This window comes from Ixodes scapularis, unplaced genomic scaffold (assembly GCF_016920785.2).
Source record: "Ixodes scapularis isolate PalLabHiFi unplaced genomic scaffold, ASM1692078v2 PGA_scaffold8__174_contigs__length_109621045, whole genome shotgun sequence".
NCBI classification, from domain to species: Eukaryota; Metazoa; Arthropoda; class Arachnida; order Ixodida; family Ixodidae; genus Ixodes; species Ixodes scapularis.
The window spans coordinates 10,190,466-10,205,376 of record NW_024609883.1 but is presented as its reverse complement, the minus strand read 5'-3'; the positions used below and the strand labels follow the sequence as shown (position 1 = coordinate 10,205,376).

Genomic DNA, 14,911 nt, shown 5'->3' with positions numbered 1-14,911 from the left:
CTACGGGAGGTCTGGTATTTCTTTGAGATGAAGTGGCTCTCTCGCTGGTTTCTTGTCAGTTGCTTGGCACGTGGCACATCTTTCCACGTAGCATTTAATGTCTGCCGTTAGCCCTGGCCAGTATACAGTCTCGCGGGCTCTCTTTAGACAACTGTTTATGCCTAGATGTCCCGCGTGGATCTGGACAAGCAGTCTGTTTCTCCAAGTCTTCGGAATGACTATCCGATCGCTTCTGAACAACATGTCTTCATACACAGCGAGTTCATCCCTAAATGACCAATACAGCTTCATTGGGTCACTGAGCCCTCTTGTGGTGTTTGGCCATCCTTCTTTCGTGGCTTGGATCACTTCTTGGATTTCTTTGTCTTGGGCAATGTCCCTCTTTAGTTCTTCCATTGTTTCAGGTAACATGGGTACAATTGCCATCATTTGTATGTCATCTGTATATGCACCTGCCGACTCGTTCTTGATGCAGTCTCTGCTCAGTAGATCTGCGATCACGAGTTCTGTTCCTTTCTTGTAGACGATTGTTGGTGCGTACTGCTGTACGTCAAAGAGAAGTCTTTGTAGTCGAGGAGGGGCTTTGCTCAGCGGCTTCTTTGCGATGCTCTCGATCGGCTTGTGGTCAGTCTCGATGGTTAGAGGTCTTCCATAGATATATTGGTGAAATTTCCGGCAGCCGTATCGGATCGCTAGTGCCTCCTTCTCGATCTGAGGGTAGTTCTGTTGTGCTTCCGTCATTGCTGCTGAGGCGTAGGCAACAGGCTTTCTTTCTTGTAGGAGAACAGCTCCTAGGGCTTTTGAGCTTGCGTCCACTGAAAGGGTCATAGCACCATTAACGTTGTAGTATGCGAGTGTTGGTGCACTCTTCAGCGCTTGCTTGATCTCGGTCAGTGCCTTGCTCTGTTCCTCTGTCCACAGGTACTCAGTGTCCTTGGTGATGAGCTTTCTCAGTGGTGCAGTCTTGTCCGCAAGGTTGGGAACAAACTTCTGGAGATACTGGATCATCCCTTGCAGTCTCTGTAGCTCGGTCTTGTTCTTTGGCTCATTTAACTGTTCGATGGCGGCTACCTTTTCTTGGTCGATCTTGAGTCCTTCTGCAGTGATTTCGTGACCAAGAAACTTGACTGCAGGCTTGTCAGAGACACACTTGTCTTTGTTCAGTTTAGTGCCACCTTCTTTCAGAGCATCCATGACCTTCTTTGTAGTTTCTTGCAGCTGTTCGCTTGTTTCGGCATACACCAGGATGTCGTCCCCAAGCAGCACATTACGACCGGCTCAAGCTTGAGCCAGACTGGGTAGCCAGGGAAGTTTCACTGGGCCTAGATTGTTTTGCACCATGGCGCTAGGCAGCCCCATCCTGGTATGCCAGTCTGGCGACCACCGGCAGTTCCCTGTGTAACCATGGACTGGCTCACCACTGGAATTATGGCCAGGGCCAGGCGGGAAGCTCAGTGGTACCCCAAGCTTGGCTCTTTATTGTATATACAGCATGGGCCAGGTTAGTGGCCGGGTGGTCAGCCAAGCTTGGCTAGACAATAGAAATTCACCATGCAGTTAAACCAGTTTAACTGGTCATATTGACAACACACGTCGTAAATTAATAAAATTCAATTTATTTCCACTAAAATACATACTACAGGCTGCAAAAATAAACATAAAAACATATGTACAATGCAAAAAGATTGGCATTATATTATTCATGTGTCCCAGGCGGTTGGCGAGATTCTCCACACCTTCTGGAGTGTCGGGGTTCCGGTGGTGGCTAACATAGTACCGCAAGGCATCTGAAAAAAGAATAAACATCAGTAATTAGAATCAAGGCAGATTTATTTGCACCCGTCTCTTCTAAAATGGTTAATAACTAATGCCACTAATAAAAAAATATGCACTATCATAAACAGTATGAGAGGGAATATGGAAGCTTGTGCCAATCGTACATGTGGTGCCAGTCTCGCGGCAATTAAGTAGAAATCGCATGTAAGAGATTTGACGAGCCACGAGACAAGCGACGACAATCCGCTTCACTGTCGTTCGGTCACTCGCGCGACGCGGCAAACCGCATGAAAGTGACGGGAGCAAGCGACCAAGGCGATGAGCGACGATTTCTAGAAATCCAAAAACCGAGCGATGCGACAAGCGACCGTGGGATATCTCCGCCGCTCGTCGCCGACTCTGGTCGCTCGCTTAATCGCTTACATGCGGTTCAGCCTTTACGTTGCATAGCGGACGACAGACTAGGAAGGCAGGAAGGAGCAACAACAGCAGGATCCTCTACCACATTGGTTAACCACTCCGGTAGAGGATCTCTGAAGCTGCATGTATACACTGGCGGTTGTATTACTAGCATGGCTGTTCCAAATGGGGTTGCAAAAACGTTCGGATTCACTTGACCCTGATTATGAAAATGAATATAAATGGTCGAGCCTGCTTACCTGGCTCGCTGGCGCCGAGACAGAGACAGCCAGTGCCCGCGCTGCAATGAGGACGCAGCGAATTCCGAACACGCCGTTCTGGGATGCAGCCATTTCGCCCGCGAGTGAGCGGAACTCAGGCGAAGTCAGGCGGAGGACGTCATCAGCCACAGGAACCATCGGCAGAGGCAGCACTCAAGGCACCGGCAAACTATCTTGCAACCTCCCCGAGCAGAACAGCAGCGCGAACAAAGACCCAAGTTCGCGTTACTAACGCCAGATCCGGTTTTTTTTCTTTCTTTTTTTGGTTTTCGGAACTTCGCCGGCCGCCGTCTCAAAACTGGCGCTTCCAGCGGACGCGAGAGCCGCGCTGATTGGCCCGCGCGCTCCCTGTCCTTGCACGTGAGCAGCTCTTCTTTCCCGCGCTGCGCGCAGGGAGACTGCATCATCCCTGGTCCCGGGGGACTGGCGCATTCCAGGCGCATGATTCATCTGGAGGGTGCGGGATCTTTCCCGCGCTTTTCCAGGCACCCCGCCTCGGGCACTTGCGCTTGAAGCGGCTTCTCCGTGCAAGCCAGGGTAGATAAAGGCCGCGGTAAAAAGCGGGGAAATGATAAAGTTCGAGTGGGACCAATTTCGATAGTTTTATTTCCAATTTCTCCGGTGCAATTTCACTACAACCAGTTAATTTCGGGTTTGGCCTGTTCATATCCAAACTGTTTCCAAAAAGATTTTTTTTTTCAATGGGGAAAGCGTGTTCTTCTTTATTTCTTAAGCTAAAACAGACTTCTTGCACTCAAACGTCACTTTCTAGTGCGAGGGCTCTTGCCACAAAGCACCAAAAATATGTTAAGAGAACGCTCATACGAATTTTAAAAAAAAATGGAAAAAGTTAAACGAACTATGAGTAACAGTGGCTTTCAGTGGGCATTCTGGGTCCGATAAAATATGAGCTTGAGCCACGGAACGTTGCATAGCGGCAATTCCCTGACATTCCTTGGCTCACCCTATTTTTGATCTGGCAACATGCCCGAATATTGGCTGTTGCTTGCGTTGCGCGGACCAGGGAATTCCTGCGAACTACCATGGAACCCCAAAGCTTGGCAGAGGCATTGCTACCCTGGCCATCTCTGACCGAGGAAAATCAATAGACAGCCAGGGTACATCAAATACGGGCAGCGGCCTGTTTACACTGGCCATCAATGACCAAGGAAATTGATTGGTCAACCAGGGAAAGCGTTCCCTGGCAGTTCCGTGGCTTTCTGGAGCAAGGAAAGACTATGAAACGCCAGGCAGGCATACAGACGTAAATTGCTGGGCAGTCGTGGCCTAGCTATCACAACTAAGTGCCAACCCTGGCCCCAGCTAAACCAAGCAAGTGTGCTACCTGGGGTCCATGCACTTGACGGCGTTCGGAATCCCTTCCAGGATTCTGCTGATGACTTGTTGAAACACTTCCGGTGCTGTGGCTATGCCAAATGGAACTCTCTTAAAGCAGTACCTGCCCCACGGAGTGCTGAAGGCTAGATACTTTTTGGTGCGCTCTGACACTTGCATTTGCCAAAATCCTTTCTTGAGGTCTAGCAGAGTGAACCGCTTGGATCCTCTGACATGCGCAACAATTTCTTCCAAAGTCTTGAGAGGATAGTTTCGTCTTATGAGAGTTTTGTTCAGTTCCACTGGATCGATGCAGATCCTGATCTTTCCTCGCTGCTTCACAACAACCATTTCACTGCAGAATGGAGTTGGTTCTGTGATTTTTTCGACGATTCCTTTCTGTTCCATGCTCGTGAGCTCTTGCTTGACTTCATCCATAAGTGCATATGGGACCCTTCTTGGTGGCTTGTTTTCCAGCTTCTTGCTTGCTTCCTCTTTGACATCGGCATCATAAACAAAGTTCTTGATGCAACCGATGCCTTGAAATATTTCGTCATCTTCTTGCGTTGCTTGGACTGTGTGCACTCTCTTCACGAGGTTTAGGAGCTCGCATGCGTTCTGACCCAGAACTGGTGTCACGTCAGAGTTCACGACGAGGGATTTCAGTTTCGCTGGCTGATCACGGACAGTGCATGCTTCTCTCACCTCACCGATCACTTGCATCTTGTGATTGCTGTATGTTGCGATTCTTTTGACCGGCGAAGGAAACACTTGTAGTCTCATGGCTTGGACGTTCTTGTTTGGAAGGACGTTGCATTGCGCTCCTGTGTCCAGTTTCATGACAACTTTAGTTCCACACTTGAATTGGATTTCTTCTTGACACACTGTCTTGCTTGTCTTGGTTCTCAGCTCCGACACATACATTTCTTCTTCAGGGTCTTCGTGGTTGTCGATGGCATGGACCTTGTGTTGCACCATACTTCTGCTTGATCGGCACACTGCAGCAAAGTGTCCTTTCTTTTGGCACTTGTTACACGTCTTGCCATACGCTGGACATTCTTTTGGTCTGTGAAATCCTCCACAGAAGCTGCATGCTTTTCTTGCCATTCCCGAATTCGCCGGCGCTTGCTCTTTTGTCTCCGCGACAGTCTTCTTTCTCGGTAGCTGCTTTGTCTTCTTCGTGACGGCGTCGACGGTCTTCGTTTCTTTGTTTGCGATTTCTTTGAGCTGCTGTGACGCCTGTTCGCTCGCTTTGCAGAGATTCACGGCTTTCTGCAGGTCGACAGTCGGGTCGCTTAGCAGTCTTTCTCTGACATCGTCGTTGGTGATGCCAACGATAATGCGATCGCGTAGTAGTTCGTCAGTCAGCTCACCGAACTTGCATTTCATTGCTTGTAGTCTTGCGGCCGTCAGAAACTCGTTGAAAGTCTCGCCCTTTTTCTGCTTCATTTGATTGAACCTGTACCGTTCGTAGGCATGGTTGACCTTCGGGTGGAAGTGCTCTTTGAACCGTTGCTTTACGATGTCCAGGTTTTTCTTGTCGTCTTCGCTCAGTGGGAGCGTTCGGAACACGTTCTGTGCGTCTGGGCCGATGACAGTCATGAAGTTCGCTACTTGAACTTCGGGAGGTTTCTTCTGTAACTGGATCGCTGTTGCGTACCATTTGTAGCTCTGAAGCCAGTCGTCCCAAACGTCTGGCGACTGCGACGACAGATCAAGAGGCCTCGGCGTCTTTAGACCACCTTCCATAGTTTCGGAATTGGCGCTCACGTGCGTCGGCTTGTTTGTCTTGTTTTAACGGCGTCTTCTTCGCTCCGTCGCTCAAATCAGTGACTGTATCGTTTCTGCTGAGGTTCTTCTTTCTTGTTCTTGGTAGATCCCGCTTCTGTCACCATGTCAGAAAACGATGTTTATTGATTCGATTAGTGAGCGGATTACATGTTGCTACGCTGGCTACGCCATGGCTGGATCTCTGCGTCTGTGGCTTTAGCTCGGCTTGGCTTTCTCGACAGTCCAGTGTCTTTTGCTTGGCTTGGCTTCCTTGACAGAAGACAAGACAGATGGGTCGTACAAATACGACTCTAGGCAGAATCGCTTCTCGGCCATCATGGCCTGGTGAGGTAGCGGCGTGGCGGCATCTTCGTCCTCATTAATGTCATCTACCCACCGCTCTCGTCGCGTTGGTCGGCGACCATTCACTTGAAGCCGCTCCGCCGGCTCCGCAATATGCTACTACAGCCCTCGGGTACTTCGACTATGCGAGATTGTAACACGCTGAAGCCACCAAGTGGCAAGACTCATAACTACGGTACGCTTGGCCCTCCGAGGCTTGATGCCGTCAAGACCGCGCCGGATCTCCCGAGATGCATCGCGCTCTTCGACGGCTGATTTTGAAGCGCTCGCCGAAATCCAGGCATTTACAACGAAAAACACAGCCATCCGCTTGAAATATGGCCATGCGATTATCAATTACAGGTTTATCTGATTCCATTTGACTTATCTTTAGGTGTTTCCTGTATATTTCAAGTTTCGATTCAGTATCCCTTTAAACATTGTTGGTGCTACGTTTTCAAGGTCAGCGTAGTTTTGGCAGCACTGTCAAAACTACTTGCGAGAACGCACACGTCCTCGTGCAGCAGTATGGGAAAGGAGCACGCCGACGGCGTCGCCTTTATCACCTATTGTTCGTGGAAAGCCTAGATTGTAGAAAAGGTCATACTGAAACCATGGGAAGCGTTTACAGTTTAATGGCTCACGCCTCCATCGGAGATTGCTCGTAATTGCTCATGCGCGGTGTTATCGCGTGGCTACGAGGAAAGCTAGCGGTAAGGAGGAGACGCTCGCGGACGAACAATGCGTTCGTCACCTGGAGCTCGTATTGCAAACGCCGGCCATAAGCCACGTGACCTTGATCGAGCAGTCGGAAATAGTGTTTCTTAAAGTGTCTCAATGTTGCTGGCTGCCGCCGTCCCAGAGTGGAGACAACTCTGTCGTCTGGCAGCGGAGCCGCAATATTGCTGCCTTGTTCGCTCGTCGAGTCGATGTGGTACAAGGCTTATGAAGCCGTTTATGAGCTCTCTACGCAGCTAGTGAGCATCCTAACCTTTGAAATGAAGCGTGACCACTTCAAGACACGGAACGTCACGTGTTTAGTCAAGTTTGCGTTTAATTTTCCATTTAAAATTACGATTTAGTCCGCATATAAATCAACAATGCTCGCGAAAGTTCCGTCGGTTGCCGCTGGCATTCTGGTCAAGTTCTTAGAGATGGTTGAACTCTGCAAGTACATTTGACACCGACTATGTTCGTTATCATCTGCTCCAATACCTACCCGTGTTTGGCCTTGCGTTGAATGAAGAAAAGGAAAGCGATCAGCGAGCGAGGCGCAGATACGCTAGCCTACACGTTCTGTTCTCTATCGCCTTTTATTCGCCGATATTGTTATCTTGATAAGTTCTGGATTAGCATTCAGAGCTTCTGAAATAAGAACTCCATAGTAAGAGACATCGCGTCAAAACCTTTTGAGGTTCTTTTCGGAAGGTGTTAAATTTAGAAACCGAAACTATGCCAATATCGCTGGAATTCTGAGTATACTTGGATCGCTGTGCTTCCAAGAGCTACGAAACTGAAATGGGTCGTTTGATGCTAGAAAAAGCACTGAACAGGCGGCCGCCGTGCAGGGTATAAAGGTAAATTGACAAACAAACATTTCTCACCTGTTGGTGCAGCTGTTCTAAAAACCTTATTAACTTACCTTTTAAAAAATTAAGGAAAGTTGCTTGCCTATTTTGTGTGCGCTGGTGCCCTGTAGGCACCAGAGCACACAGAAGTACACGCACCAATCCCAACAGATTCAAGTTTTGTCCTACATTCCCCTAGACGGCCGCAGTAGGTATCTATAAATTTTGTTTGCTGGCCTTTCTTGTCAAAAAAGCTTCCGGAATCAGAAATCAGAATATTTTATTTATTACTATTACACTATTTTTGCTAGCCTGTTTCCTTAAAATGCAGTGATGCCGACAGAAGTCGATAAATGCACGTTTAGTTTACATATATCTCTTCAGGTAAGTAACACGTTATATTAGATACGTTTATAGTATTGAGAACTAAAATAAGAAAAATCATTGCAATTAACATACATGCTCCGCTGTTCTCAAATGGAAAGTAATTCTTTAACACAGTGTATGAGAACCTACAACAGGGTTGTATTGAACATTTTACAACATGCAAAAGGCTTACAAAGCAAGTTTAAAGTGGAGAGGACGTAGATCGTTATTGTGGTGCACTCAGTACAGGATTCATTACAACACTTGTTTACTTGACGTTTTGAGGGCAAAGAGATGGGTCGCAATTAAAATTTAGAGTATTGTTTAGCCATGGATAATATTTGAGGATAAAAGCCCGAGACCAAGGAAAGGAAAATAAAAAAAGGCAGAGAACATAGAGATGTCAAACAACACTAGGATTTACTTGACACAGCAGCTTGATATATACAAAAAACAGGACTCACAGACGCTTGTAAAGAAAAACCCAGAAATAAAACACACTAAATCCAAAAAAATCAGTCACACACGACCAAACACAGATTCCAGAAAGAAAGTGATAACACACCACTTACCAAAATAAGTAATAAAAAAATAGAATTTTTTTTTTCTGTGACTGCACAACAATGCCATAAAAAAATCGGAACACATAGATGCCTGGATAAGAATCCACAATTATAAAATCCACATAAACTTAAAAAAAAAAAAATAATCGGACATACACTTTTCACAAGAAAAGTGGCAACACTCACTGAAACATGCGACTCCTCGACCACGATCAGCGGAAGTTATTTGCGGCGCTTTACTGCAGAACCAACTCGAAGAAGCCTTTATCTGAAATAATTTATCACGACCTGAAATACCACTTTCTAGCACTTAACTGTGCGGCAAAAGACCCGGCGATTGCAAGGAAACAAAGTTGCTATTCACGCTGCACACAGATGACGAACGGCTCGGCTCCCAGTCGCCGCGCTTTATCTGTGCGAGCCAAAGACGACTCCATTTGGCGTTTCTTGGGACGCCGTACACCTTCCACCCATTCCTCGAGTGATTCGAACACTGCGGCACGCAGCAACCCGGCATTTGTAAAAGAACAAGCCGGTTCAGCGATCCCACGCGTGCATCGGCAGCCGATCGGGGAGGCAAAATGGCGGCGGCGGCCGGGAGCGAGATGGAGAAAAAAAGTAAAGGCGGCACTTACCCTCCCAAAGGATGTCCCCACTCTAACAAGGCGCAGCCGGTAAGCAACATTGAGGCACTCTAGTCTTTCTGATTGTTCGCTGCCACCTAGTGGTTGTCGCCACCTACTCGTCGGGAAGCAAATGTGGCGAATTGCGCGGGAGTAAAGCCTACGTCATTAATACGACAGGATTTAATGTTTGCACAAATTCCGCAAGCTTTTTCCGTGGAGCAAAACTTGAGCGAACGTAATCTGATTGCTGCTGCTGAAAAGAACCCACCAATGAAAATTATATATCCGCCACTAGAAGCGCCCTTGTCGGGGCTTGAGTTATGTCCGCTCCTTTCCTATAAAACTGCAACACTGTAAAAAAATATATATATATCTGAGCTATCTTTGACAATGTAGCACAAATTCCTGACCTATTTACTAAAATAACTTCGTTGCCTTCCTTCTGTCAGTTTCCTATTTTCGCCTGGAATAGCCACCTTTCGCATTATCCACTTTTTTCTTTCTTTTCTCCTCTGACTATATAAAATGCATTTCCTCTAGAGACATATTCATTGACGTTTCTTGCTGTAATATACCAAATTGTTTTCAGGTTATGTGCGAAAGCTGATTTGGTCACCTGGTATGGGCCGGAGATTTTTGTACCTGTGCCGAGACTCGAGAGTGCCTCGTCGATTGATAACATATTGTCACGAAGGACAAGTGATGAGGCGGCGAATAACGAAGTAAACTGAACGTTTTATCGGGCGAACTTGTGTCCAAAAAGTAAAAGGAGAAAAAAAGATAACAACAGAGCGTCGCGGGCGTCGAAGGCGGCGAAGCACCAAGATCGAACGCTGAGGCGAAACTGACTCGACAAGGTCGCGGGCGGCTAAGGTGAGTCACTATCTCGAAGATTCGGCGGAGAAGGTTCGAGCGTAGCGCGCTCGGGGCGGGAATGAACACGCACTTTCTGGAACAACAAAAGCAGGGACAAACGATAGAAGTTACGTCTGGAACAAGAACGAACGAGAACTTTCTAGAGGTTCGTGATCGAGCGTTGCTTTCTCAGCCCTGCGCGCGGCAATATGTTCACGCACTTAAAGGGATACTGAAGCGAAACTTGAAATACACCTATTATGGTCAAAAATAGGTTTAATATGATCAATGATATCCGTAAATCATAATCTCGCGTTTTTTCATTTTGAACGGATGGCTATATTTTTCACCCTGAGGGGCCCGATTGGGCGCGCGCTCAAAAATCAGCCGTCGGAGAGCGCGATGCGTCTTGGGATATTGGGCGCATTCGTGACCTCCCTTGTGCCAGACGGGAAAGGCTACGGCGTGGATGTTGTGGTTACGAGCTTTCCACTCGGTGGCGCGTCGACGATTTACGACCTGTGACAACGTGGCCGTTTGAGATGTGGAAGGGCTGCACGCACGCTGCACCACGGCAAGTCGGCAACCACGGCACCACCGACAAAACCAGCTCTGAGGCCGGATTCTCAAAGCGAATTCACGACGAAAAAAAAAAGTGTGTACGACAAATTTGAGAGAAAACCCGTATTCTCGAAACGAAATTGTCGTAACTTTTGCGCAGGTTACGACAGAATCCTACGACAGCTCCGAAGCTGTCTTACGCACTTTTTACGATCAAATCAACGTGGCCGACAGCGTCGCTCAGTTACTTGGTAGCGACGATCAGCGGACATTTATTTTTCTACGTGCTCTTCTCGTGCGTCCCGACTTCAACAAGCAAGAAAAAAGGAAAGAGTACTTGAAACAGACCACGACGATCAAGAACGCAGGATCCACAAACACCCGAGAAGAACAACGGCTGCGATTCTACCGAGCGAACGAGGTCGGCAGAATATAGTAGGCCTACACTCTAAGAAAGAAAGGAGGAGAACGGTAGCAACAGCGACTGTTCCTCCTTGAAGGGAGGAACAGCAGGTCAGATGAAAGGAGGAGGGCAAGTTCCTCCGTGTTCAATTGGCGCAGGGGTAAAACGTCGCACTCTGACCAAGTGGTCAAAGGTTCGATCCCCAGAGGAGCGGGTAGTTTTTTTTTGTTTCTTTCTTTTTTTTTTTTTTCTTCTTTTTTTGTAAAGGTTTTTTTTTTTTTTTTTTTTTTTTCTTACCAAAACACACATAAACAAATCCAGACCGATGAAAGGAAAATTGAAGTCCTTATTATTCACCGAGACGTTTTCCTTCTTCTCCAGGCAGACCGGAGAAAGCTTTCGCCCTCCCGACTCATCTTCTTTCGGTTTCGTTTTTCGAGCACATCGCGCACGTTGTTTAATAAATGAATGCTGAGTTGATTGAGCTTCAGCGGGAGCGAAGGCCGCCTGTAATTCCGTCTTCTAGTCCAAACGTGCAGAACATTTCGGTTACATTGACGTTTTTACCACTAATTTTATCAGACAAGCTAACGAAGCTGCTAGAAACAGCGAAGTTCCGGAGCAGTGCCAGCAGCGCTACATACACTGGGTAAGACGGCCGTCTCCGATTTGCGGGACACAAGTGGAACTACAGCCACTACAGCAGCGAAACCACGAGGAACTGTGTCGACGTTTTCGATATTATGGAAATCGCGGGAACTGCGTCCAAGGCAGGCAGGTTTTCCTGCCGGCTGCCTGGGTGCCTTTCGTGCTGAGTTCGGTTCTGTTGTCCCGTGCCGAGTGCCAACCGGCGTTTAACGTGATTCTGTATTTCTGCGTGTCAGCGACATCGTGATGGCAGTGCTGTGGGTTGTGAACAGAAGACTGGAATTATCGCCGATGTGACCGTGTGTTCGCGTATCAATGGTGTAACAACAAGATTAGATGACGTAAGCTGTCGGGCATTGATGCCGCTGGTCGGGCCGTGATCGGAGGGGGCGGGGTGTCGCAGGATGACATTCCGCTTTACATTAAAGAGTTTAAAACCACATGAGGGATTAGGTGCAGTCGATCGACGTGTGAATAGTCATGTTGAAACGCTGGTCTGAACGGTAAGCTCCTATAGTAGAGTGGCCAATGTGACTGTTGGTCCCCGAGAGCGATTTCGCTCTGGGGAAAAGACTGAACAGTACGAAAGTATGACGGAAAGTACGTATATTTAAAATGAAAGTTTTGCATAAAAAAAGAACAGATAAAATTTAAAAAAAAACGCTATCCTTTATTTTACTGTTTAAATATATTACGGTTCCTGTAGACACTGCCCTCCAAGTGGCGCGCTGGGATGAGCGCTAGACGTTTTCGAGCTCGCAACGGCGTAGCTCCGTACACTTAACACCTGCCGCAAGTCGCGGCTTTGACTGCATTCAAGTGGATCGAAAAGCGATTTGTCTGCCCGTGAAGCATCACTTCCAGCTGAGTGAATATCCGCTTTACAAAGATTAATTCAAGACGGCTATTGCAGCCGTGCGCGAACAGCGCAAATAGAAAAACATACACTACAATATAAATACTGGCTATGAAGGGCCGTGCAGGAAAACAAACTCATGGCTTGGAACCACATTGGAGCCGCTCGATTTATTGGCTTTCAAATAATTACGGCATGATCGAGCGTTTTCTTTTTAATAAGAGATTCATCCCCTGAGCCATTAAAAATAGTCTCAGATGTATGGCATTGCTGGAAAAAAATGAACATGTTCGGAATATTTTTTATTGCTTAGGGAATCACCGAAAAATTCCGTACGTTCAAAACGACCAGTATAAAAGACGGAAACGCAGAGCTCGGGAGTAGTGATCGGGGCAGTGTACTGTTGTATTCATGTTTGTATTTGCGATGCCCGTATATGCGCTCAATATATATATGTTCACCTGATGTTTGTAGTGTGCGTAACGTGTCTACATGTGTTAGAGATTACCGAAGAAAAAGAAACGTATTTGTGGCGTAAGCAAATAGAAATATTTTTTTGTAAAACATGAAACAGCATCAAATTTGATGCTGTTTATAAAACAGCATCAAATGTGATGAAAAACTGAGCTTGGTGGTGCTCAGTCTTGTGCATAACATTTAGTCAGCCATCAAGTAAGAGGAGCTAAATATACTTTCTTGGTGAGCGATAGTTTTCTAAAAGTTGTTTCATTCTGGTTGACAGCCTGTGCGACAGAGTACAGATGAACAGCGGGAGAAGCCTGCACACAAAGAACTGATCTACAGAAAGGCCATGCCTGACGCGCCGTAATAATTGGCATCTATCAAAAAGAAGCAACCATGCCAGATACCCGAAAGCTTGGGGTGGAGATGATTTTTCGTGCACAGTTTCTATTCAGTTTTATTTTGTTTGCACAAGATCCGAACGCTAACAGTCGCCCGACGGGGGAAGCTCTTTTTCTGCTGTCTCGACTGGTGCCAATGCAGAATGGATCAGTAATACCAGCCTACTAGACCACCACAAAATGAATGAGGTTCGTTTGTTACATTTTTGGCGGTAAGTACGTGTTGCACTTTTAAATTGAATTATGTAATATTTTCACGTTTGTATGAAAAACAAAATGAAGGCTGTTTCCGAAAAGGTTGTTTTATTTCAAGTGGTGCATATCGGAAATCGCTGCTCTTTTTTAGTGATTGTCCTGATCTTTTGAAACACAGTTGTGCTTGAAACATGACGTCGCAATAACAGTTATAACCACCAAAATACACCGAGCAAGAAGTGTATTAAAAACGGCCTCTACAAAGCAGTGCGGTGGTCCTATTTGAGATAGACCAACGAATAGACCGCCACGGATCAAATGGTCAGAGAGATTCCAGCTTACGGAACACTTCGGCACGCACTATGTCTCGTGCCCTGTAATCTTACACATTTTAGCTGACGTGCAATAGGTTGGATATAAATTATGAAGCAAATCGCGAAACAAATCGTAAAACGCTATTTTACTGTTGCTCTGTCCGGCTCTGTTGACCTTTCTTTGCCATGCTTCTTTCTTGCGGGAAGACATAATATCCGAGGCATTTTTGCCTGGTGCTGTTATTATAGCTCCGTGGCATACAACATGTGAAGCCACCGATTGAAAACCATGAGTAAACACCTGGCTAAAAGTCTCGTGCTAACCCGAAAAATTCCAAACGCCGGGCGTACAATGCGCATCGACGCGGCCGGAAAACCGGAGAGAACTACAGGTACCAGGATGCACCACGGCAGCGGTGGCGTCGCACAACTCCTGGTGAGATCGGTCTATTGTGGCTCGAGGAATAGCAAAGGTAAGACATAAAGTGCGCGAACTGGGTGCCGGTTGTCTCTGTTGAACATCGCAGTGCTGACGATGAGAAGACTGAGTGACTGCATGCTTTCGAAACGTAAGTTTCTTTACCTGCAGGGGTAAAGAAACTTCGGAAATAAATACAGTTCGCGGAAAACTCGTGTTACGTTTTTATTTGCTGCTCCTCTCGCTTCCTAAAATAGACTTAGTGTTCTCGTTAAGCCTTATCGAGCTCGATTTGCTCGATTGGTGGCCGCCATAATGAGATGCAGTCGACGGAGGAACTTTTGCTCCCCTGCTTAAGGGACGAAAGTTTCTCCCTTTCTGAAGGAACATATGTGTCAAGAGCGTTCCTCCCTTTAGGGAGGACTAGACTGACCCTTTTTTCTAAGAGTGTAGCAGCAACACCGACTCGGCGCACCGTTGCTCCGCCGGTCCTTGGCCAAGACCGTCTGCCCATGACCGGCTGGCCTGTTGAATGGAATATGCCCGCGTGACCTCTGTGGACCCTTCCCGGATGAATAGTTTGATCCTTGAACCTAATTTCAGAGGTCAATCTTTTCCCCTTGTCATCTCGATCTCCTTGTTTTTTGGGACGGCGGTGACGAACGCTGTCGTCGAAAATGGGACTCTCATTGATTCCATCTGCTCGTTTTGTGTGATATAGAGCTCAAATAAACGCCATATGGATTGCCTTCGCAACACGGTATGTACACTT

General features: G+C 47.0%; 1 protein-coding gene across 1 annotated transcript; it reads right to left on the bottom strand.

Annotated features, from left to right (window-relative positions):
- Positions 1-5,540, bottom strand: LOC115310006 (uncharacterized protein K02A2.6-like). Its single transcript, XM_040207477.1, has 3 exons — positions 3,966-5,540; positions 841-1,020; positions 1-543 (listed from the first exon to the last, which is right to left on the bottom strand). The coding sequence occupies exons 1-3, from the start codon at positions 5,538-5,540 to the stop codon at positions 1-3; spliced, it is 2,298 nt and encodes a 765-aa protein (XP_040063411.1).
- Positions 5,541-14,911: the final 9,371 nt, after the last annotated feature.